Source organism: Lepisma saccharinum, chromosome 5, assembly GCF_977018435.1.
Source record: "Lepisma saccharinum chromosome 5, izLepSacc3.1, whole genome shotgun sequence".
Taxonomy (NCBI): Eukaryota; Metazoa; Arthropoda; class Insecta; order Zygentoma; family Lepismatidae; genus Lepisma; species Lepisma saccharinum.
Window position 1 is genome coordinate 69,929,931 of NC_139233.1, and position 24,247 is coordinate 69,954,177.

The 24,247-nt window shown below is 39.8% G+C and overlaps 1 protein-coding gene across 1 annotated transcript in view; it reads left to right on the top strand.

The window, feature by feature from the left end:
- Positions 1-24,247, top strand: part of LOC145987869 (mannose-P-dolichol utilization defect 1 protein homolog) — a 205,840-nt gene that overhangs the window by 98,115 nt on the left and 83,478 nt on the right. Inside the window, exon 4 of the mRNA XM_083122635.1 lies at positions 13,194-13,398. Within this exon, the coding sequence (XP_082978761.1) occupies positions 13,194-13,398 (205 nt within the window). The remainder of the gene's footprint in view (positions 1-13,193; positions 13,399-24,247) is intronic.

Below are 24,247 nucleotides of genomic sequence, written 5' to 3' on the forward strand. Positions count from 1 at the left end.
TTAAGAGTCGCAAGAAATATGGACATTCCGGGAACCGTAGGATCGAGGGTTCTAGAAATGCGTGCGAACGCGTTTGTGTGTTGTGCGTAAGGTCTCCGAGTCGATCACTGGGGGGAGCCGCCATTACGCACCATTAGCAGCCGCTGCCTGCATCATTTGTTCCCGTCCGGGAAGACCTCGCCGGCAAATTATGGACTTGTTGGCCAATATATATGGTTGCGCTCCATATTAATGGAACTACTTTGCCGGAACATGATGGACGATGGCCTTCGGCGCTTTTTTTGGACATCGCCGAACCCTACGTCGGAAGGCGATGTAGAAGGTGGATTTATTGTCTGGCAGAATCGCGGGGGGAATTTTTCCACCGCACACGATTTTTCATGTCGTTGCAGGTGTCATATGGTAATAGAAAGGAGTCGTTTTGTATTGCCCTTCCCGTCCAGCCAACTTTTTTTCTTTCACCCCCAGAGATACGCGAATGTTCTTTAGCAGAACAGAACCATATGCTCGTATAAATCAGCCACGGCATTTTTCTCACCCCGGGATTATTTTTTCGGCGTGTCCTGCACTGTTCCGCTGTTAATTATGCTTGATCTCCCTACACGGGGGAGTACAGGGCTTTTCCTGCTGATTGGTGAGGTCAATTCGATTCCTGCAAAGAAATATTGAGGGTGAACCCGTCTTGTGCAACGGTCGTAAATTTGGGCCAACCCTTTCCACTCGCGGTTTCAGCTTCTGGACGATTTGTCTGTGGTGATTTGTCGGCCGCTGCTCCTGTTTGCAAAACTGCTGTATTTTCTTTCATCTGGAGAACAAAGCACTTTTCTTGATGATCAGGGTTTTTTTTCAGTGTACTTTTCTTGTTGATAAAAGCTCTGTCTGTGAGACGTATGATGTTGAATGCACACGTGGCTCAAGCAGGTACTAATATTTAAATTTCATGTAACACAGAGACGTTTCAATTTTAATTATTATTGCAATCAACGTGGATCAACGTGCACAGAGAAAAATGTTTGTTTGGATTAACCAAAAAAATGGTAGTGGTGAACAAATCGTTTGTTTAAATAGGCATCAACCAAACAATTGTTCACCAGTACCAAAAGATTTGGTCAAGTTCTATTTGTTTATCGTAAACAATTTTTTGGTTACCAAAAGCAAATATTATTTTGGTAAATCTATCAAAATGTAGCCCATTTGTTTAGGCAAACCAAATAATTTAGTCAAAATTACCAAACGATTTGTTAAATAATTTATTCATAATTACTTATGTTATAATCTGGCTAATTTTAGCTAGGGTGGATAGTTTTAAGAAACTAACTGATCTCAAAATACACAGTCAGAATAGAAAGTTCAGGTAAACTATCCGTTTGTGGAGCGTGTTTGTGTTTCTGCCGCACACTTAGCTTCTACTTATATGTCCAGAATCAAAGAGGTTGCTCATGGGAAATTAATTCACTTTTATTCACTGCAGTACATTTTATTCTTTAATTTGTAGCTTTTATGTTCACATATCTTTCGAAAGTGTTAAAGCACAATTTTTCACTACAATCAAACGTACCATTATTTGTTGTCCAAAAACTTATGTTTCTTCTACAAATTTTGACAGAACCATCTAGCGGCCGGTGTAGGAAACTCAGTATAAAGTAAGTATATTCTGAGCTTTTTTTCAGAATATTAGGTTACACAACAACATAAAGACTCGCTTCGAGTAATTATCTATCTACATGAGTTTCAATTTTCGACAAAGGATTTTCATACTACACTCGACGAAACTGGACAATTGTTATTTCAAATTCGAAAGCACGCTCAAGCACATATAGTAAATTTAACCAAACGTTTTGTTTCTCTTTACTTACATATGTATCATTTTGTTTACGGGTACCGTATTTCGTCTGACCAAATTTTTTGGTATTCTTAAACAAAATTATTCAGTAATTACAAGCAACATTTGGTTATCGGAAACAAAAAGCATAACCAAACAGCTCAACCAAACTTTTCTGGTAGTTCCAAACAAACCAGTTTTTCCTGTGTAGATCAACGTAGATCAGCTGTTGAAACTAAGTCCTGAATTCTCATACGAATCTCGAATCCTCCAAATCTTTAATTATCGAATACCACCAGAATCCTGCAATCGTTACCCAAATCTCCAGTCCTCGAATCGTTACTCAAATCTCCACTCCTCGAATCGTTACCAGAATCTAGAATAATCGAATCGTTGCCCAAATGTCAAATCGTTTCCCGGATTTCGAATCCTCGAATCGTTATATGAATTTCAAATCGCTACTCGAATCTTGAACCCTCGTATTGTTACCCGAATCTGGAATCGTTACCCGAATCTGGAATCGTTACCTGAATTTCAAATCGTTACTCGAATATAAAATCCTCAAATCGTTACATGATTCTCGATTACTGGAATCGTTACTCAAATCTCGAATTCTCTGGTGGTAATCCGAATCTCAAATGCTGGATATATTCTGCTGACCTTCTACTAGCCTCTGTGCTTGAAGCTGGGAACCAACCAATAACGTTATTTTCCTCACTCAATAATGTATGAGAATAAACAGCAGTGTATGTCTCATAGAGGGTATTTTCATTCATTTTATTTTGATACTTTGTAAGCTTTATGAGGAGAATTCTGAAAGTATGAGAAGTAGAAAGCAGGGCTTGCCTACTGTATGTATGTAATAGAAAAACCGCTTATAACTTCATCCATTGAAATATGATGTATTAAGTAGTGAACGAAAAGTAGAAGTCGAGCGACAGTATTTTACTTAGTTCAGAGGCCAGTATGGCTTGTAAGTAAGAAAACTATTCCCGTGTTCATCGAGCTTTGCTTTCTGTTACTTAACGCAAGCAGGACGTGACTAATGATTTTCGAAGAGAATTGAAGGCAGCCAGCACAGATATTCGGCAGCACAAAAGCTCCATTCTGAGCTGCGGCATCAGCGTTGGTGGAGAGAGAATGAACGCACCTTCCCCATCCACATATACTCAGGGGATTCGCAGGGTGAGAGAGAGCCTGGGGGATAAATGAGATAGATCCCGTTTATTGACAGCGGTCCCGGATTTATAATCCATAGTTCATTAACGCTATCAGCACGAAATCCCCGGCCTATCACGGGTGGTGAGTGATGAGGGGAGTGCGGCATATGTCGGGCGGGTGGGTCGAATGGTGTACTCGTCACCGACGGATGCTTCCAATGTTGCGAAGGAAAATGTGATCCGCTGGAGGGAACGAGAGTGGAAAAAGGGACTGGGGAGTGGTGGGGAAACAGTCAGGTACTCGCTCCACCGTGCGCAGGATCACTTCATGCTAATTAGCTGGACGAGCTCGATTTTTTAAGAATATGAGCTCTCGAAACCGCAAGGGTATAAGTTTCTACCATAAAGCCAGGTCAACCCACCACGATACGGTGAATTTGCTGTGAAAATATATTCCATATAAAGACAGATACCGTGTTGTGTCTGCAGTTTGTAGAATTAGTTATTAATGTTAATATGAGGCCGGCTGCATTGCATTTTTGTTTCTCCAGGCACAGATAGCCAGCAGAGGCATAGCAACTTTGCATTGCCTTCCTGGAGGTTTTTTTTGGGGGGGGGGGGGCAGAGATGATTCTTTAAGATTTGATCTTTTTTTTTCACGACTGGATTAATACCCGATACGATAAATCATTTGATACGTAAACGAAGTAAAGCAGAAAAGTTCGAGTGTCCAAAAGTTATTTGAAGTTGCTGTGAATTTTAATTTGAAAAATGATTTATCCCCTTTACTTAAGTCTTGCCCGTGTAAATGTTTAAATGAAGTAATGTTTGGCTGCATGTATAGTTGTATAACAACACACTGTAGACACGGTTTAAATACTAGAGGCATGGTTTGCTTCACCGGACGCCTGCAGGAGCCGAACGGGGGCTCTATATTTCCCAACAAAAACTTGCACCTTATCTTCTTTACAACCTTGACTAGGTGTGAAGAACAATTTAATGAATGACATTATAAAATGTTTAAATTTTCTATAACTCGGAGAAGGGAAGTTAATACACCCTGATTATTGCAGAACTGGCAATTCAAAATTTTCATCCTGTATTGTTTCTTTTTTAAATCGTGGCCGTTTTTTTTTTACATTAATTAAATGATAGGATAAGTCTCTTTTCTGCTAGTACGTGGATAAGCTTTTCTCTACTTCCGCTGAAATAATTGGAGCACACGGAAAGCAAGCAGTCTCCCTGGATTTAAATCACAATTGGCAAGAGAAAAAATTTCACGTTACAATCTTGTAAAAAAGGGTTGGAGACTATTTCTGTCGGTCTACTTTGTTTTCTATAAATGTTGTTTCCTTTTGTGTGAACAAGCTTTCGTAAGCATAAATAGATAACGATAAATAAAATCTCAAAATATAACAAAAATGTCATTGCCTTCCAGAAAACTATTAAAAATGCTCAAAATTACCTAAAAATTGCCAAATGATGACATATTGCTTGTCGAAGAAAATAAAAATGTCCAAACATATTGCCTTTATTGCAATTATTCTTGATACATTTTTACATGTGCGAGTATACTCTTTCAAGATCATCAAATGGCAACGTCGTCGCCTTTAAAAAAGGGATCCAGGGTTCGATGCCCACTGGAGGCATACAGTGGTTGTGATTCGTGGGTCCATTTCAATTTAGCCTATCTGTGCATAAAGTGGACTTAAAAACTCAAACTCAACTAATGCTATCATAAATAGAATTTACATACTTGATAATCGACTTTTAATGATCAGCTTGCTACTGCAATGCGAGGTTGAATTTATAACCAAGAACTTGATGTTCTCTTTCTTCTAGTACTCGTAATCATTCCGACACGTTTTAAATAAGTGTACACCTTATGCGAAACTTTACCTCATCCCCTTAACGATATCAGCCATATTTTCTCACTCCGTTCTTGTCCGAGAGCACATGGAGACCTGCACTTTCTTCGCAGAAGGTAATCCTGAGTGAGTTGTGAGGTAACGATTAAGTTAACTTGACGCTCCTCGACCTGAGCTTAATTTAATTCCCGCCGATGGTTATTCCTTGGAAATGAAGCATTACATAAACATTAGCATTAGGCTTGACTCTCATGTCATCGCCAGCCCTCCTCGAGCCCGCCCGTTTTCCACGCCCGCCCTCGGGACCATTAGGTTCCCGTTTGGCGCAGACAAAGGAGGACTTCCTGCTGTGAAACTCCCGTCATTTAGATCAGCTGTGAAATTAAGAAGGCTGTCTTTTAGCCTCGGCGCCCAAGGTGAAATCACAAATTATATGGTTAAGGATCGCGGGAGTTACGAGGAAGCTTGGATGGAGTGAAACAAAACTGGAAGCCCTTTCCGTTCTCAGTGCCGACATTTATCTTTTAGCCGCTGAAAGACCAGGATAGACATATAATTTGTGAGGACTGGGCTTGTAGATACGTGATAGCGGCGATGATTTATCATCAGAAGATAACATAATTCCGGCACTTCCCGTGTCAAATAGTGTATGTTGTTTTCACTTGCGTATCCAGTTTCTTAAACATCAAAATTTACAGAAAGCTCTATACGGTAGACATCATTATGGACAAGTGTTTGTGAGTCAACTCGAGAATCTCAATTTTTCTGGAACGTTCTTCTCTGCAGAGATCGTGTGCACACACATAGTCTACGGCTATGTGTTTTGTCTATACGTAATTACGCGTATATTACATAGGCTTAATTTGCATACTCTACAGACAATATAAACTACAGGGTGGTCCAAAAGTATGGAGACACCCGAAATAAAGTTGACTGAAATACTGTTCCGCAAAACTATCACTGAAGGTTTGTAATAGGGGTGAGGCGAAATGTTACAGGACATATGATGATGACCGCTGTCATCTTGAATTCAACTTCAAAATTTTAAATGGAAACCATAGCTTGTGACACCTCAAGTGAATAGGAAATTTTCTCACGAGTTCAATGGTATGCATATTGTTGCTCTAGCCCCAACGATACGTGTACAATGAAAATCAATCTCAACACTGTTTGGAGTCTGCCTGGTAGTCGACTTCCGATCGCGCCACCGAAGTTCCCGGTTCAAATCCCAGCGTAGGCATGGATGTTATTTGTGTGTCTCTCTTCATCAGTTTCATCTAATCATCGTTCATTCTTATCGTCGCCATTAGCCAACAATGACAGAAAAAGCGACGCAAAATGACAAAACTAGAAATACAACACTGTTTTGAAGGAAAAGTGCAGTTTCCCAATCATCTTGAGGACCTCCCCGATGACGTAGTGGTAACGTTGTCGCTTTGTAATCAAGGGACCCCCAAGTTCGATACCCGGTGGAGGCACAGTGGTTCGGATCTCACTTAAACTGTAGGCCCAGTCCCGATTAGCTTTCTGTACATAAAGTGGACTTAAAACTCAAAATCAAATTCAAATTCCAATCATCTTGATTCGTTTCCAACTAAAACCGATCCCATTTGCAACAGAAAATTCTCGCATACTCTTTCAACCATAATCCATTATGAGAAGCTAAAATATAAACTCAAAAATACCGACAGTCGTGAGAGAAATATGTTTTTGCACCAATTCAGAGAATATGTCGTTTAAACGGTTCGATGCTTAGCAGAAAAAGTAATTGTAAAGAAGAGTGCAAGGATGACCGCAGGATAATTCTATTTAACTTCTACGATACCTATATGTTATTTACATAAATTATCTAGGTATTTTGTCTACGTGTATAACATAGTCTACGCGGAGATAGAGACGTACGCCACTGATGCTTTTCTGTTCCTTTCGTTAATAGGTCTAAGGAGTCACCTTTCCTGATAAGACATTGAAATAGCACGCAGGTTAACGAGGCTCTGGTTCCTACACTCGCAGCCTGTAACATCCTCTGTGGGGTTCGTGTGCGTTTGTCACTGTCCATTATCAATCTCATCGCCATTGTTGCTATTAGCCAAAAGTGACGCAAAATAAACAAGATACCACAAAATACCTTCCGTTAGTGCCAAGAGAAAAATTATCGGTATGTGAAAGAAACTAATATTTTGATTGTTCACTGGTTTTGTCAACAGCTATTTTTCAACTTTCCCATGTAGACGATCTGGATTTCGGATTGTCTATCCAACTTTGGTCCGTGAAACTTATTTTACGAGTCAAGGTATTAGGTCTGTTGTAATGATCTGAAGTCCAAAATGTGGGTGTTGATCCAGAATCGTGAGGATAATTGTAGAGTCACTTGAAAAGAAAAGTAGCGCCTCTGATCTAGAAGCCAAAAACCAACGTTAAAGGAACTTGATGCGCTGACCACATGTCATCCGATGGAAACCAGCTTGGCAGGCCTTCGCGGTCAAAGGGCTGTTGTGCCAGCCATAGAATTTAGTTTAGAATTAATCTGATCATTCAGTAATCTAAACAAACTTCGTCGTGTTGTTCGAAATTTATGTATCTGTACTTCTTTTTGAATGAAAAAATAGATTGTTTGGATTTAATATGGCAGAAAATATATTTTGCCAAACTTCTGGGATAAAATGATCACTTTCTTGCACGGACTTGGAGTACTTATTTGACCGTCGCGCATTAAGGAGATTCATGCAATTGCCCTGTAGGACCTTGTTTACTTTCGTACTCAGCGTAAGATAGTTTCCGACAATGAAACCCCGTTCTCCTCCTCCCACATCCTGGAACATCTTGATGTTTTCTCATGTCACGGAGCTCCAGATAAAAAATGAACACAGTCGGAGGAGGTCGATACGGAAGAAGCGATGAATCGTAGGTACTACAAACTTGATGATGCAGTGATAATCAGACTGCTACGCGCACAGAACTCGAAATCCATCAAATCAAGGTTGTGCACTTTTGGTTTCTTTGAAATGATCGTGTCTAATCTTTTCAGTTCATCCATTTTTACTGGATTACACGAAAAATGAAGAAAAAGTATCCTTTGATACATTTGTCCGTATAATTTTGACACGGAACGTCCATCATTTACAGTTTGAACACTTCAATTTTTTTTACTGTAGTCAAGACAATTATGCATGTTTGTTTGAATTGACACATTTTGGGTTCTGCGTGTGGGGATTGAAATTCGATACTTCCTAAAATAATTTTCACAAATTGTATTTTGTTACTTGTACAGTCCTGGAAAGAAACACTTCCCCCGTAAGACTACTGGTATTAAGATTATGGGGGAAGTACTTTGTTCCATGACTACGCTTGTATCCTCACAGCACAGAACTCAAGGTGTGTCAATTGGTATACACAAAATGCACACCTTTATTTGCTTAATGAACGAATTGCATGCATTAAATGCTGGTGATGTACTTTAAACAGGAGAAATTATACACACACATTGAAAGCTGAGTTTCGCAGATGCTATTCCATTTAATTCACCACAGTTGTGCAGGTCAGGTTTGGCCATTTCCAAAAAAATCAAAATTTTACATGTAACTATAACACGCCACTTCGGTGACCGAGCGTTTTGAGTGGTTCCGAGTTCGAGTCTCGGCATGTATTTTCGCTTCAACAAGTTCGTAGTCCAGCGCGTTAAATTGTCAGGAACTGAGTGAGGTCTCAGATTCGACTTCTGGCGTGGACAAGGGTGTTCTATCATTGACACTTGGTGTATCTAAAAGCCAGAAAGGCAACGTTAAGAGAGAAAACTACAAACTTCACCAATGTTTGCTGCAAAATTCCACAAGTGTTGTGTGTGATCCATTTCGTGTTCTGTGCGTTTTGTTCTGATTGCAGAATTCGAAGGGGACGGGCTTAACGGTAACATAGAAAGAAGTTATCGAAGAAATGGAATGCAATTCGGTGTGAAATTGCAAAAGGAAAAAATATCATCAAATCATTATCAGCTTCCAAAGCTGGAATCCAACAACTCCTTGACCCGAAGGTCAGATAGCCTACACGTTCGATGAAATTGCATAATCAAGGCGTAACTGAAGGGAGTAAATTGAAGGCGAGACGGGGGTCGGGCGGCGCAATTAACTCCCTCGGACCCATCCGCGGGGGGGCTTCGTCCGTAGGGGGCAGTAATTAAAATTTGTGCCGTCTCATCTTACTTCATCCTTTGCCGAAGCGCCAGTCACTTGTTTTGGCCATTGTTTTTTTCCGGATAGGGTGCCTTCCCTCAGGACGAGAGATCCTCGCCACGGGGTGGAATTGGGGTTTATTGTGTTCCGCTTTCGGAAAAAGTCCCGGAGCGTAAATATTTTTGTGGTTTCCAGTTGCTTTCTTCAATTACCGTATCGGCACGGTTGTCTTGGGTTTGGACAGTTCTCAGGAACCAAAGCTATAATAAATAATCTTGCGCCGCGTAACAAGTGTTAATTTTATTTACCACCTTTTAAACCTTCTTTGTGGAGTGGTTGGCACAGCACGCAACGACACCGAAGGCTCCAATCCAAGTGCCACTGCCGACCTCCATGGCAGAGTGGTTGGCACAGCGCACCACGACGCTGGGGGTCCCGGTTTCGAAAGGTCCTCCAATGTATAGGCTACCTGAAGGGGCACAATGCTGCTTCTTCTTTTTTGTTGCCTTTGCTATATTAATTTTCAGTCAATTTTTATTTTAAAATGGATAGAGAGAAATTCAGCACATATCAAAAGCATTGTCAACCTTTCTTTCTTTAAATCATCCGTTCGTTACTCATACAAAAGATTGATAGAATATCGCAGGAGGCAACTAAATAATTGGTTTTCTTTTTTTTAAAAAATAATATATTTTTAGGAACCTTATTCTTAAAGCAGTATTTGTTTCATTGGCATTTATACTGTCATTATGATGTGAATATTTTTGAATCCACATAAAATTAGCAGAAATATACAGTTCATTTGCGTTTATCATTTACACTCGCCGGCCTACATAGAGGGGGCTGATGGGGTTACAGCCATCTCCGAAAGTTTGATTGGTTGGTTGGTTTAGTTGGTGTTTTAAGTCCACTTTGTGCACAGTAAGGCTAATCGGGACTGGACCTACAGTTTAAAGTGGAATCCGAACCACTATGTGCCTCCGCTGGGTATCGAACCCGGGACCCCTTCATTACACGGCAACGACGCTACCAATGAGCCTCCGAAAGTTTGAGAAAATCAACATTTTCAAATGAGAACAGTGCAACACTGGAAAGACCAGAGTGGTAAATGAGAACATCACTTGAAATGATCCCCGACTACCATATTTGAGAATGGAAAGTTCTAATTATACGAACTATCTTATTGTGCATTCCGCTCCCCTAAAAAGCAGCTATGTGCTCTCCACATTTACAATTCCAGCCCCTCCAAAAAATAATCCTCCATACGCCAGTGTCTACACTAGTTTTGGCGTCGAACTTTTCGCTACCGAATCAAATTTTGGCGACTGATATTTCAGCTTTGTTCCTAAATGTTATTCAGTAGTTGTCACGTAGCGCCTAAATGTCGAGGTCCAGTTTGAAACCCTGCTAGGTATTAGTGCGTGCGGTAGGTTAAGAAAAGAATGGTGACGATTCGAAACTTCTGGGCTCTAATATCATTAGAATCCGACCTCCTCATACTAATTGAGATATTTTGCTTGCCTTAAATATGACATTGTAGGTAATATTAATACGCATTCCAGCACTCATTACCTAGCAACAAATATAAGACCGCAAGAGGCCATAATTCAGCGCTTAAGTATATATGATTAATTCGCAAACCCCACGAGTCCTCCAGAAGTTCTCTAGCGACACATTAATCTTTGGGAAGAGAAAAGGATTGCCCGAGAAGTTTTCTAACCCTCCACGAACATCTTGTAATTACTTTCCACCGGATTTTCTTAATGACTAAGTGCGCCAAGGCCCACGATATATCACTGTTGTAACCAGAAGCCAAAACTAATGGCGAGATTAATATTTCTAATATTTATGGCGTAGAAGGTTGAAGGGGGAAGGGGGGCACACCTCGATCCGTAAGCCCAGGAGCTCGCGAGGAAAAGGAGGGTACGCCCCTCGAAGGCGACATCACACGCAGGGACCGCCACAAATCAGTTTCGTGTATGCCGGAAACATGGCCGGGGACCACACCCCGCCACTTGACTTTTCCTACCCAAGTTCGGCATCCATAAACTTCCCCCCGCGGGGGGCGCGCCGACACGGAAGGGGAAGAAACCAGCCGATTGTTCTTGGCCGGAATAAGATGCTGAGGCTTTGCAGCGACGGGAAATCTTAGGCGAGTTCGCCAACGTTTATATCCGTGAATAAGACGATGATCTCTTGCTCTTTTTCTCTCCGCGCCAAAGAACTCGAGGAAACGACAATCGGGGTCCCTAAGCACGAAGCGACGTCTCGCCGTGGTCGTGGAATTATCATTTCCATCGTTTCTCGCTCGTTCTTAATGCTTCCCCATTTATTAAGGAAGGCGTCTTCTGCACGTAGGCCCTCCTCGGCAATCATTGCGCTGACAAGGACAAACATTCAGGTTAAATAATGGCAAACACGGCACTCCTTACACAACCGCTGTAGCGAGAAGCTCTAACCAGTCTACAACAACGTACCGCAGTTCTCTTCAAGAATGTGCAGAAGTTTAGAGCCACACTTGGATCAGAGGCGGATCCACGGAGAAGGCCCTGGCACCGCTACCAACTGCATACACCTGTTGTTGTTTTTTTCGTATAAAGATCCCCAGCAGTATATTATTACTGTATTATTACGAGGGTTGATCAGTCAAGAGCGACTTTTTTTCTTTTTTGTACAGATGTTTATTACTCTGGTGGCACGGTTACATGATTTTTTTTAAAGTAGTCCCCTCCGACTTGAATGCACTTATGACAACGTTTGTACCAGTCCGCAAATACATGATGTAAGCCATTCTTTGTGATATTCTTGAGAATCAGTTCTTCAGCACTGCTTGAGAGTCCGCAAAACGATGGCCGTGTAGCTTTGCCTCGAGTGCAGGGAACAGAAAGAAGTCACAGGAGGCTAGGTCGGAGATATAAGAGATATGTGGTACACAGGAGATGGCGAATTTCGCCAAATATGCCATGACTTGATTTGCCACATGAGGTCGTGCTTTGTGATGATGAAATCGCCACACATTCCGATGAAGTCGTGGACGTTTCTTTTCAGTGTGCCTCCTCAATGTCGCCAACACTGACGTGTGGTATACTGATGTAACGGTAGTGTAGGGGCTGCGTGCTCATACAAAATTCCCTTATAGTCAAAGAAAGTGATCACCATCACCTTACCTGCAGATGGAACAACTTTCGCCTTTTTCGGTGTTGTAGACCATGGCGATTTACATACTGTGCTGGCTTGTTTTCCTTCTGGGTCGTAGTGGTGCACCCACGACTCATCAAATCCTTTATCTCTAGTCTTGAATACTGCTCACCTAAGTGTACCATTAAACTATTCTTTCCGGAATTGATTCTATCCTCGGCTTTTCCTTTTTATTGTTCGCCATAGAATACCTTTTCTGAGACACCTTCTTAAAACAGATATGATGTCTGTTTCGAATATCTAGCCACCAGGCACGTATCTAAAATATATATTTCGAAGGGGTGTCCAAACCAAGTGTCTCAGAAAAAAATAGTAATGTTTAAATTAAAATTATTATATGATAATTATATTGAATTTAATCAATACCAATTTAAATATAAATTAATGTCAAGTAGATGAAGAATTGAATATTTATTGAATAACAAAAAGGATATTAGATCCAATTTACGAAAAGTAAAGTTCCTGATTAATATTCATGTATATTATCATAAATTGTATTGTGCAAGCATAAATCTTTGGTATTGTCCTTCAAAGTCTTAAAAGCCTTTAAAAAAAAGTTCAAAGGAAAATTAATAACCGTCGATTTCTAAACTATGGGTCCGGACCCTCTAAATACGTCGTTGCTAGCCACCACACACTCGTCGCGAGCAAACGTGGTAAATCAGTAAAATTAAAACTGAATTTCTAATTAATGAATTCAATTTTCGAGTAATCATACAGCCAACCTGCAGCTCTTCCACAATCCGACGTCAGAAACTCCACGACCCGACGCTCTCTTTTCTGCAGGCTACCGCACTTTTACAATAATCTATACCTCCAAAATGTGATATTTTCTTGCTAGAACAATGTTTCCGACACAATGTTTGCTTCTTAGCACAGTAAGTGTAACTTCTTATTTTTGTCTCTTCCATTTTGCCGGGCTTTTGAATCACCTTTTAGACTAAGTTGCTTAGCTATATGTATTTCTTCATTTCAGTGCCTGGGGAGAAGGTTCCTTTCTTGCACTACAGACAGCCACCATCGCCGCCCTCATCCTTCACTACGGTGGATCAACGACAGGTGCAGTGGGCTTCTCCGTATCCTACCTAACTCTGCTCTACGTTCTCATGGGCGGTTTGACGCCTGTATCTGTGTTGTGGTCCATGCAAGCGTGTAATGTTCCTATCATCCTTACGGGCAAGGTAAGTTCAGTACACTTTTTTTTCTCTCTCTAATTTGTGTGTTTATTGAATAGAGATTGCGATCTAAAACTCAGTTCTACTTGGACATTTTAATGATTGTTTATTCTAAAATGTAAATGTTCAAGTAGTACATAGGCTCAAAACATTATTCGGTTGCCATCTAGCTTCTGCTTCCGTATTGCGCGCTTGCATCCCAGAGCGTGGTGGGTGACATTCGCAGTGACATCTGGCAGGAAAAGGCTCAACTGTAGTAGTAGGGAACGTTTCGATTCAGACACGACATCAACATACCAATTTCATTCACGCCCTTCTCAACTTTCTACAGGTCTCCTACCACCAGGTTGTCCAATTAGGCTCCTGTAGTCTTCTTTTCTTTCTTATCCGCTCTACCTGCCGCCCACAAAGTCGCTTTGGCGTTCTAAAGATCCGTCAAATCCCTCCCTTTAAATAAGACCAAGTTTATCTTGCATGTCTAGTTCAACTATTCTAGATCTGCTTTAGTATTGGTACAGAATGCAAGGATTCCGTGTTTGAATCTTGATGGAGCCAATTTTGTCGCTCAAAAATTCTTCGTATTTATAGTTTTATAAGCTTAAAGTCACTGCGAAATTGGAAACTCTGTACAAAGAACTTTCACCAGGCTAAATATCAGTAGTGGCTACAATCCATAGAATAACTAACTATATGTTGTGCTGTACATTAAGACACCGATGTTATCTAAAATAAATAGGACTCAACCGATTCCGATGTATCGGCATCGGAAAGTGTCGTTTGTATTTTATTTACCGATACAGACCGAAACTTTTGTGGTATTTGGATCGTTAGCGGAATCTGATTATCCTGGAAGTCATGCAATTGAAAATTACTTTGATTTTGCACCTATATTATGTGCAAAAATTGTATTTTGTGGATCCATAACAGGTATTTTAATATTCTGATGTCGTTTTTTTTTATATTTTACAGGAAAAACACTAGTAAAGTGGTGATTGTAATTGAAATGGAATACTCACCTACTAATATTAACCAATATTTTGAACAACTTTTAACTTTTAATTTTACAGTTTTCAAGTATTGGTATCAGCATCGGTGGGAATCGGTAAGAGTATCGGTTCAAAGTGGTATCCGCTCAGTCCTAAAAAAACATTGCTTGAATTTTCGTTGCATGCAAAATGAGCCTGTTAGCCTTAAAAGACGGGTTTGGGGAACTATTGTAAAGTTGGCCATTTCAGGTCGAGCTAATTGACGGTCTGCGCGAATTGTCGTGGGAAACGGATATAACATGCTTGAAAAATTGCACTCTGATGGAATTAGTAAGGAAGGAAAGGGGGGTGGGTGGGAGTTCCTATTTGTATTGTTTTTATTTTCCGTATTTTTTTTTTAAAGTTAACCCTTTGTGATTTTTTGTGGATGGGTGAAATCGCTATGCACCTGTTGTGTACAGGAAGATCACGCGATCTGTCTGCTCCCACCCGTGGCCACATGACATTAAATCTCGTCAGATGCTACTCGCATCAAATGTCGGTCGTCGGCAAAGACAAAGAAAATCTGCTTCGGGCAGGTATAAAAATGCCTTATATGTCTCGTTTTTAATATTCGGAAATTGATATTTATACGACCCCTTACGCTCTCCCTTGATATTCATTTTTTTTTAAATCCTTGAGAAAATACTTTCTCGAAGACGTTTCTGCTCAGAAACACAAATTTCAAAGTAGCTGAACTCGCCGTCAACCATCAGAGTCATGTTCTACACAGAAAGGAATTTGTGTTTGTAACTGCAAAGAAAATGGTACTGCGGACCGAACGTATATTTAAACAGGCGACAAGCAAATAAATTATTATTCACAAGTACCAATTTTTTTTGTCCATTTTGACCGTTTGTTTAAAAATAACAACAACTTAGACAAAATTAACCAAGTTCAGTAATGATTAGAGTGAACTTTTCTTTGTAGTTATGTGAGAAAGCTAATCAAAACTTTTTTGGTGGCGCCCGAACGCATCGATTCTTCTCACACCAAGGAGTTTGCAGGGGTGGATAACTTTGGTCAGTAATGTCAGTATTTTTGTGTTGGTGATTGCACTTTGTGAAGGTTCTTTTCATCATTGCATTTTGGAGAACTTCTCATTGAAATGGCAGATTTTTGTCAGTTCAAATATATGTACAGTGCTCGAAAAATGATCTTGAAAGCTAGGCGCCAGCTCTGAAAATCAGGCGCCAGGAAACCACCTACTAGCAATTGTGCATTCTCAGTATGTTTCAAAAGTCACGCAATCCAAACTTTGAAAATTTATATCATGAAAATCGTAAGAGAGATTTACACCGGGTTTTCTGCACTAAACTAATTCTGAAGGCTATCACTGGGTTCATAAATTTATGTTAGCATTTATCTAAATAAAAGCAATTACATTATTTTAATAAATATTGTTAATTTGCTGGAAACATCTGAGAACTGATTTTCAACAATTAATACCAACTCTTAAACGATTTGTGGGTGTTTGACTGGTTGTAAAACAGTTGCTTTCTGAGGTACAGCAGAAGCAGGACATTTTTATTGGAAAACCTCTTGCACATAAGTGTAAGAATGAACACGCACTGCTCCAATGAATACGCCATGCTGAATCAATTAAAAAAACGGGCACAGTAGCGGAGAAAGTGAGCGAAGAGACTCTAATGTAACCAGGGATAGCCTAGGATTCTCTCAAGAGTCCAATTTCGGCACAAAATCTTGATTTACGAATTTTCACGTAAATGTATAGTCAATTCTTAGACACTTCTTGCATTCGACTGTTGGCAATATTTCGACCTGCTAGTGTTGCCATATATGGAGATATGTCCAAAAAATGGCACTTTTCACTCAACCCATAAAATCGCCAGTCAAAGATTCATCAAATGTTGCACATGACCAATATTTATTTCTGTTCCTTTGAGTTTCAGGTACAGTCTTATTTGGCCATTTTACACTGGAACAACATAAAGTAGAAACAAAGATAACAAATGATAAAAACAATAACAAGATGGGATAGATTGTCGCAAATGACAGACTGACATGGCATCAGTCATCAAATGTCTAATTATGACCCTTCGTTAATTTCTTACGTATTTTTCTTACTCAGAAGTTCATTTCTGTAAAAAATTGAATGCTGCTTTCTGTCAGTTATTAATTTATATAATTTCCTGTACGGAGTGAACTGATAATTTTAAGCATTGAAAAATATCTCAATGGATGAGGCTTTATAATGCAGAAAACCCGGTGTAAATATCTCTTATGGTTTTCATGATATACATTTCCAAAGTTTGGGTTTTGAAACACTCTGTATACGATGCTGAGCATCACGGTATTCAAAACATCGCTTAATCATTTGAGAAACCAGGAAATGGGGTGTTGGGGGACAAGGGGTAAGAAATTGTTACGGACTCTATGGAATGTTCACAACGTTGATAAAGAAAAAAATCATTTGCTAACTTACGCTGTATTGCAATTTGAACTTGAATCATTAGAATTTCGTACATATTACAGCATAAGATCACAGTCGCCAGGCCGAAATTTTTAGTCGCCATAGCGACCTGGCGACCGGGATTTTTTGAGCCCTGTATATGTATATTATATATTATTTGAGAGTGGCAAGAATTTACCTAAGTCGGTACATGTATTCCCATTGTTCGGGACTTATAGATTTGATTTTATTTCGCTTCTCTGCTACTTAAGACTAATAGCGATTAGCGTCGATGGGAATGAATAGATAGTGATGACATGGATGAAGGGACAATCATAATCACATGAACGACAGAACACAACCACCACAAATGATAACAGAACCTCCCCGATGGCGTAGTGGTAACGTCGTCACCTTGTAATCAAGGGGTCCCGGGTTCGATACCTGGTGGAGGCTCATACTGGTTCGGATCCCTGCTTTAAACGGTAGGTCCAGTCCCGATCAGCGTTACTGTGCGTAAAGTGGACTTAAAACGCAAGATCAAATCAACAACCCCCACAAATGATTATCTTGGCTGTTTGGTGAGGCGTCAGAGCTTCATTAGCCTGGGAAAATGAAGCCCAGATGTACAAAGTGGAAGAGAGGTTGACATTTGAGTGCTTTCACGGAAGGTCACTCCATCAGTATGCCCGAAAAACAACTTATGCCTTATCTTAATAATAATAATTTTAAGAAAAATCCTTGCATCAAGTATTATTGTCTCCTGATTTTTACCATTACTGGCGCCTCTGCCTTATATGTATACATACATACACGCATGCATAATTTTAGGGTGGTTTTTAATGAATCCTTAACGACGGTACTTAACTATGTTAGGTAGCCTCAATTACAATAGATCTCCAGAAGCTTTGCGACAGCTGCTCTTCGACTCATCCTATTAATACTTGTGTACTCGGGTACTCATTTCTTGCCCCACTTGATTGACCTGCATGCTAACGAGGCCTCAACCCGTGTCGGAGGTCACCGTTTCGCTGGGCGACCCATCCTTCTTTCTCTCTTGACCAGTGCGTCTTATTGTCGAACTTTCCCATGCTTCTTGCATGACTGAGAGAAATCTTGGAGGCGAGGAGGTCTTGTCGGAGGGGCGAGCGCTGGAGAAGAAAAGGAGGGAGTACGCACGGCCTGTAATAACCAACAGTTGGAAAATTGTTTCCTTTATCCTGGGAAGTGCATAATGAGGGCCGGTCCAAAGGGGGTTGTTACTCCGAATTACCAGATTACCGTATGTACTTAACTGCGTGCACCGTCGCATTATCGTTGGTTCACGTGACAGGATGTGTGTTTGCAAGTCAACCTGGCTCCCCCCTGCCCTCCTCTTTTCCTCTTGATGATTTGGTGACGCATGTTTGTTGTTTTGTAGCAGCTGAGGACCATCGTGGTGGAGATTTTCGTCGCCGGACACACTGCCTAAATCGAACAGGATGTTGTGCGCTGTTAAAAGTTACACCAACATTTACAAAATTCTGCCGTTAAAATTTCAGTCTGACTGTCGATGTACAGAAACGGGTTGCAACAGTTATTATCATTATTATTATTGAATATTTTACCCTGCCCTATCGATCCGCTTGCAGCTTCACGCGCCAAGATTTAAGAATGCACACATAGAAAGTACTGTTGAGCACTTTATAACTCATATTTCCGTGTCCATTTATCCCTTCAGGGGTTGAATTTCGGAAAAATCCCTTCCTAAATGTACTGGGTGCTTACTCCATAATAAAGAAGAGGGGCCTCCGTGATGTCGTAGTGGTAGCGTCGTCGCCTTTTAATCAAAGGTTCCGCGTTCGACATTATTATTGACGATAATAAGATAACAACTTACGGTTAGGAATTAGAAAGGGATCCTTTGAAACAATTTAATTACTTAAAATACACACTGTAAAAATTATTATTTTTTGTCAGAAAAGAAAATATACTTCTTTTCTGCAGAAAAAATTTACCACACGTTGTCTTGGTTTCAATATCAAATTGAAATATACTGCTGGACAAAAAAAAAACCGGACACCTTAATATTTGACATCTGAATTGCAATTACTTATGAATTACGCTCTCAGTTAAGTACGAGGGCCACTATTTATATTTTGAGCCTTGGCAACACTGATTGAAGTTAGGCGCGATTTGACGTTTGCACGGAATCGCCTGGCATTATTGACCATAACGTACTTCAAATGTTTTGTCAATAGTTTGATTTGTGTTGTTTATGTTGCCTTGGAGATTGCGTGACAACAATAAAATGGAATTAACTCGTGAACATTTTCGTGCGATGATTTTTTACGATTTTCGACGTGGGTTATCAAGACAAGAGTGCATCGATCAACTTACTTCCACATTTGGCGATGAAGCCCCATCCTTTACCACTGTGAAACGCTGGTATAACGAATTTAATCGTGGCCGCCATTCGCTCACCGGCGAGATTCGCGAAGGTCGTCCGAAATCACTTGTTGTTCAAGAAAACATTGATGCTGTGCAAAACCTAATACTGCAAGATCGTCGTGTGACATACTGTGAGATTGAGGCAACCATAGGCATTAGTTCCACCAGCATATATAAAATATTACATGATCATTTAGCTGTGAGAAAGGTATGTTCTCGTTGGATCCCACACAATTTGACAAAAACTCAAAAAGACGCTCGTGTCAATTGGTGCAAACAAATTCTCAATAAATACAATCGTGGTGCTTCAAAAGACGTATATAAGATTGTAAGAGGTGACGAATCATGGATATATGCATATGAGCCGGAACGTAAACAGCAGTCGTCTGTATGGGTGTTTCAAGATGAAGATGAACCCAATCCAACAAAAGTTGTTCGCGCTCGAAGCACATCGAAACAAATGGTCGCCTGTTTTTTCGGAAAAACTGGTCAACTGTGGCAACTGTGCCTTTAGAGGAACGTAGAACGGTAAACTCTGAATGGTACACAAGAATTTGTTTGCCAGAGGTCTTCGGTCAAATACGGAAAAGAAACAAACGCCGTCGGATCATTCTTCATCAAGACAATGCCAGCTGTCACACATCTCGTCTTTATGAACAGTCAAAAAATCGAATTGACGGGTCATCCGCCGTACAGTCCTGATTTGGCACCCAATGACTTCTTCTTGTTCCCGAATGTCAAGAATAAATTGCGTGGACAACGATTTTCGTCGGCGGAAGACGCCGTTGATGCGTTCAAAAACCATATTATGGAGGTGTCTCAAGAAGATTGTAAAAACTGCTTTGACAAATGGTTCGAACGAATGCAAAAGTGTATTGACCATAAAGGAGAATACTTCGAAAAACAATAAAGCAGTTTTCAATGCCAAATTCCTGTTTTTCCATTGTTAGGCTCAAAATATAAATAGTGACCCTCGTATTGAACAATATTTATTTCACTTTCGCTGGCTTTTTAGTCATAGAATAATTATATCAGCTTTAACATGCACAATAATTTCTGCAACATTTAGTTAGCCTTCGAATCAGAATTTAGGCGTTATCACAAAAAATGCAAGTGTCCGGTTTTTTTGTCCAGCAACCCAAATGTTATTAACTATTACTCCAAGTGGCTCATTCTAATGATACTTGATTTCATTCATGATATAATCCTAAAACAATGGAATTAATAAGAAAGAGAATCTTAGATATGATCAGTATAATGTTTTAGAATTTAAGATAATGATTGTTATTGGTACTGGTATTACAATTTCTACAGTGGTTCGGATCCCACTTTAAACTGTAGGTCTAGTCCCGATTAGCCTGTCTGTGCGTAAAGTGAACTTAAAAAGCAATTCAAACAGACATAAGAGAATGACACCCCTAAACTTTCAGGAGCTTGGACTGTGCCTGGATGAGTCAGTGAGTGAGGACAAACTCCTTTATATATTAAGATAAAGGTACATAATGATCATAAATTGCAGTTAAGTGCACCATAAATATATTTTTAAAAACGGAATCGTTAAAACTACATTTATCAGATATTAACTGTGTAATGGCCGTTAGGACTAAAATTGGTTTAATGCAATTTTTACTGTTGTTAGATGGCAACAGAAATTGATAGTGTTAGTGTGGCCAACTGCCACGTCAACAGGGACCAGAATAATGATAAATTATAATAAATTGTGAAGGATGAATGCAGACAACAAAATGACTTTTTGGCTGATTAAGGTTTAAGGCAGATTTCTCGACCGCGCTCTGCTACTTAACTCTGGACGCGAAAGGTTCTTCTAAAACTTACCACATAAGTTTGTGTACCAGTTTTCAATTGACAAAAATTTTGTAGTCTAAATATTCTGATTATAATCAGCCCTTATCAAATTAATGTAATCATGTTGGCCTGAGGAAAAAATAATATTTCATTAGATCCCATGATTGACAAGTAAATTAAACATAATTTTATGCCAACAAGCCTACACATAATCGAACTTTTTTTTACTCTTTATGGGATAGTTTATTTATTAATATTTAATTTCAAGAATACATATTAATTACTAGATAACATTTTAAAAATAGAAAGTTATGTACGAGTAAAATTGTTGGGATCGGACCATCAACTTTCAAAAAACGAATTTACTGGACCTACAGACAGTGGCGTGCCAAAGGGAGGTTGGTGGGGGTAATAACCCCTCCTTGGCCCAGTGTTTCTAAAAAATGGGACATCAAAGGCAGGAAAAGGTTGCAAAAATGGTGGCTGACTACTAAAAAAATATATACGTAACCCCCCCCCCCTTGAAAATTTTGGGCACGCCACGTCCTACAGGTTTAAAGGGCGACCTTTTCGAAAAAGGCAATCAAATGGCAGGCTATCGTGGCTGTGGATCGTATAATCTCAAGACGGGCTTTTACAAACGAAGAGACAAGAACGAAATCAGACCCTTGAAGAGGTGGCAGACGGTTGCTGTTCGAGACTCACTCTCGCAAAGTCTTTGACACCCAAAATGTATTTACTATATGAGTTCTTCATCCATAGCAAGTGCGTAACTACCACATTAAGTACATTTTGTATACGTAATTGGTAAACTTAATTCGTGAACGGCAACTGTGAACTTCTGTTTGCGTGGTTTCTTAAGTCCGAGGTATAGATTTCCGCTCTCCTATGGCTCGCACAAACCTTTGCAGACCATCGGCAAAGAAGTCTGCGGTCTGCAAGAAATTGCACTTGCGCATGCACAATGGAATGACACACAGAAAACTAAGTGCATCAAATCTACTTGATGCATCAGAAACTCATCGATTGATGCTCTAAAGTGTATTTTCGTACAAGAGTCAGTTGATAGTTCGATACATTTTTGTGTATAATTTCATTTGTAAAGGTGACGCCAAAGTGTATCACATGATGCGCGTTTTTATATACATCTTCGTGCTTCCTTCTCGGTAGTGGGCAACAGGCTTTTTTTTATTATTATTATTAATGTATGTATTTGTTTCAGCTGCTGGTATTTACTTTTCTGTGTGAACGGGGATATGCGCGGTACGAATGTCATACAACATGACAAGTTCCCCAACTATGGTGGTGGTTGTACAGATATGCAAATTACGATGTAAAGTTTCTGACCATTTGTAATTTGCAACAAACTCGTGACTCTTTAAATAGAAAACAGAAGGAACTTACTTCGTGAATAGCCTGATAGGTCGCCAACAGCCCTCACGATGCTACCCCATTGCCGAGATTTTGAGGATCGAACCCATGACCGTTCGCACTAAGGGTGAGAGTCTTGACCCGCGGCAATACGTTTCTCTAAATGATAATTTTATTTTTACAAAATTATCGGGATGATAATTTTATTTTTACAAATTATCGGGTTCACTGTTGCATTTCACACAAGAAGTACGAAGATCGTGATGCACGTGTTAGGAAATGTAATTATAATAAACCGTTTTTTAAAATTAAAATAAAAAGTACGATTTCAATTAACAACATGTAATAAGGGATGACTCGATGATTTTGAAACACTTTTTTCTCTCGTTTGCCCCAAATGGCGTGAGGTGGATCAAATTGTGACCTTCTCGTGTTTGTTTCAATTTGCGGAGCGTCTCTTCATTAGTTTTTCCTTTTTTGCTGCGGAGTTATAATTTGACTCACGTGAGGAGCTTTCGCTCTTAATGTGAAACGAAGAAACCGTCCAGGAACAGATACAAGCTGACGGCGGTCTGCGGTGATAGCAGACTATAAGCAGTGCTGCAAACTTCACAATGGAGATTCCCTCGACGCTGGTAATTTAAAAAATCCGTTCGAGGTGATTGTTTCTGCAATGGCTGAAATCCTTTAATATGCTCACTGCATATATATGGTTTTCTAGTTCCAATAATGCACTGGCGTACGCAGGAGGGGTCTGATGGAGCTGGAGCCCACTCCGAAATTTTGAGAAAATCAAAGTTTTCAACTGACAGCCATAAAGAACTCTGGAAAAACCAAGGTAACTTTCAAACAGTGTAATATCCACCTTTACACTTCTAGCTCCCTCCGAAAAGATATCCTGCGTACGCTAGTAAAACAATGAGATGAAGTTGCAGGAATTAAAGGCATCAACATTACAATAATTCAAGTACAAAACAAACCAGCAGACAATTTTATTGTGATCGTTGTTCTTCATTTTATTAAGTTTATCATATTAACCCATATGTTAGTCAAGGAGCCCCGGGTTCGATACCCGGTGGAGGCAGAAGGTGTTTCGGATTCTACTTTAAATTGTATGCTCAGTCCTGATGAGCCTTTCTGTGCATAAAGTGGACTTTAAAATACAAAACAAATTATTAAGTTCAGAAAGAACATTGGTTATTATAGGAACCCCTCTCATATATTTTATGTTCCTATTTTCCTTATCTTAAGTGCATTTTCTTCCTCAGGGCTAATAGCGACGTATGGGCATAACTTATTAGATGAAATCGGTAAAGAGGGACATTAAATATGCTAGGAAACGAACTGCGGAGAGATCTCGAATTTACCACGATACATATTCGCCCACCGAGGTAGAGAGGTTATTTCCCTAGCATCTCTGCCTGTCGTGCATTCGGAGCTTGGGAACGAGTCACAACTCCCGAAGTCACCATCAAGCCCTGACGTCATTTCAGTCTAACACCTTTAGTTAACCCACTTAAGGCTTGGCAAAATTTGTGTATTTTTTGTTTTAAGAAATAAAACAGTTTTTCTTTGTTTTAAAGATTGTGTTGTAAACAAGAGCAAAGAAACATGTCTTAAACATTGCCAAGAAGTTTTATATTTCAAAGAATAATGGAATCCGTTAATTATATAAAGTGAACACTTGACTTTTTCCTTAATATCATATTTTATTATGAAAGCAACAAATGCATAGATATGAACAATGTGTGTTAAGTGCGGAACAAACTGTTTCATCCATATAATTTTCAATTATAAAGGTGTTTTACAC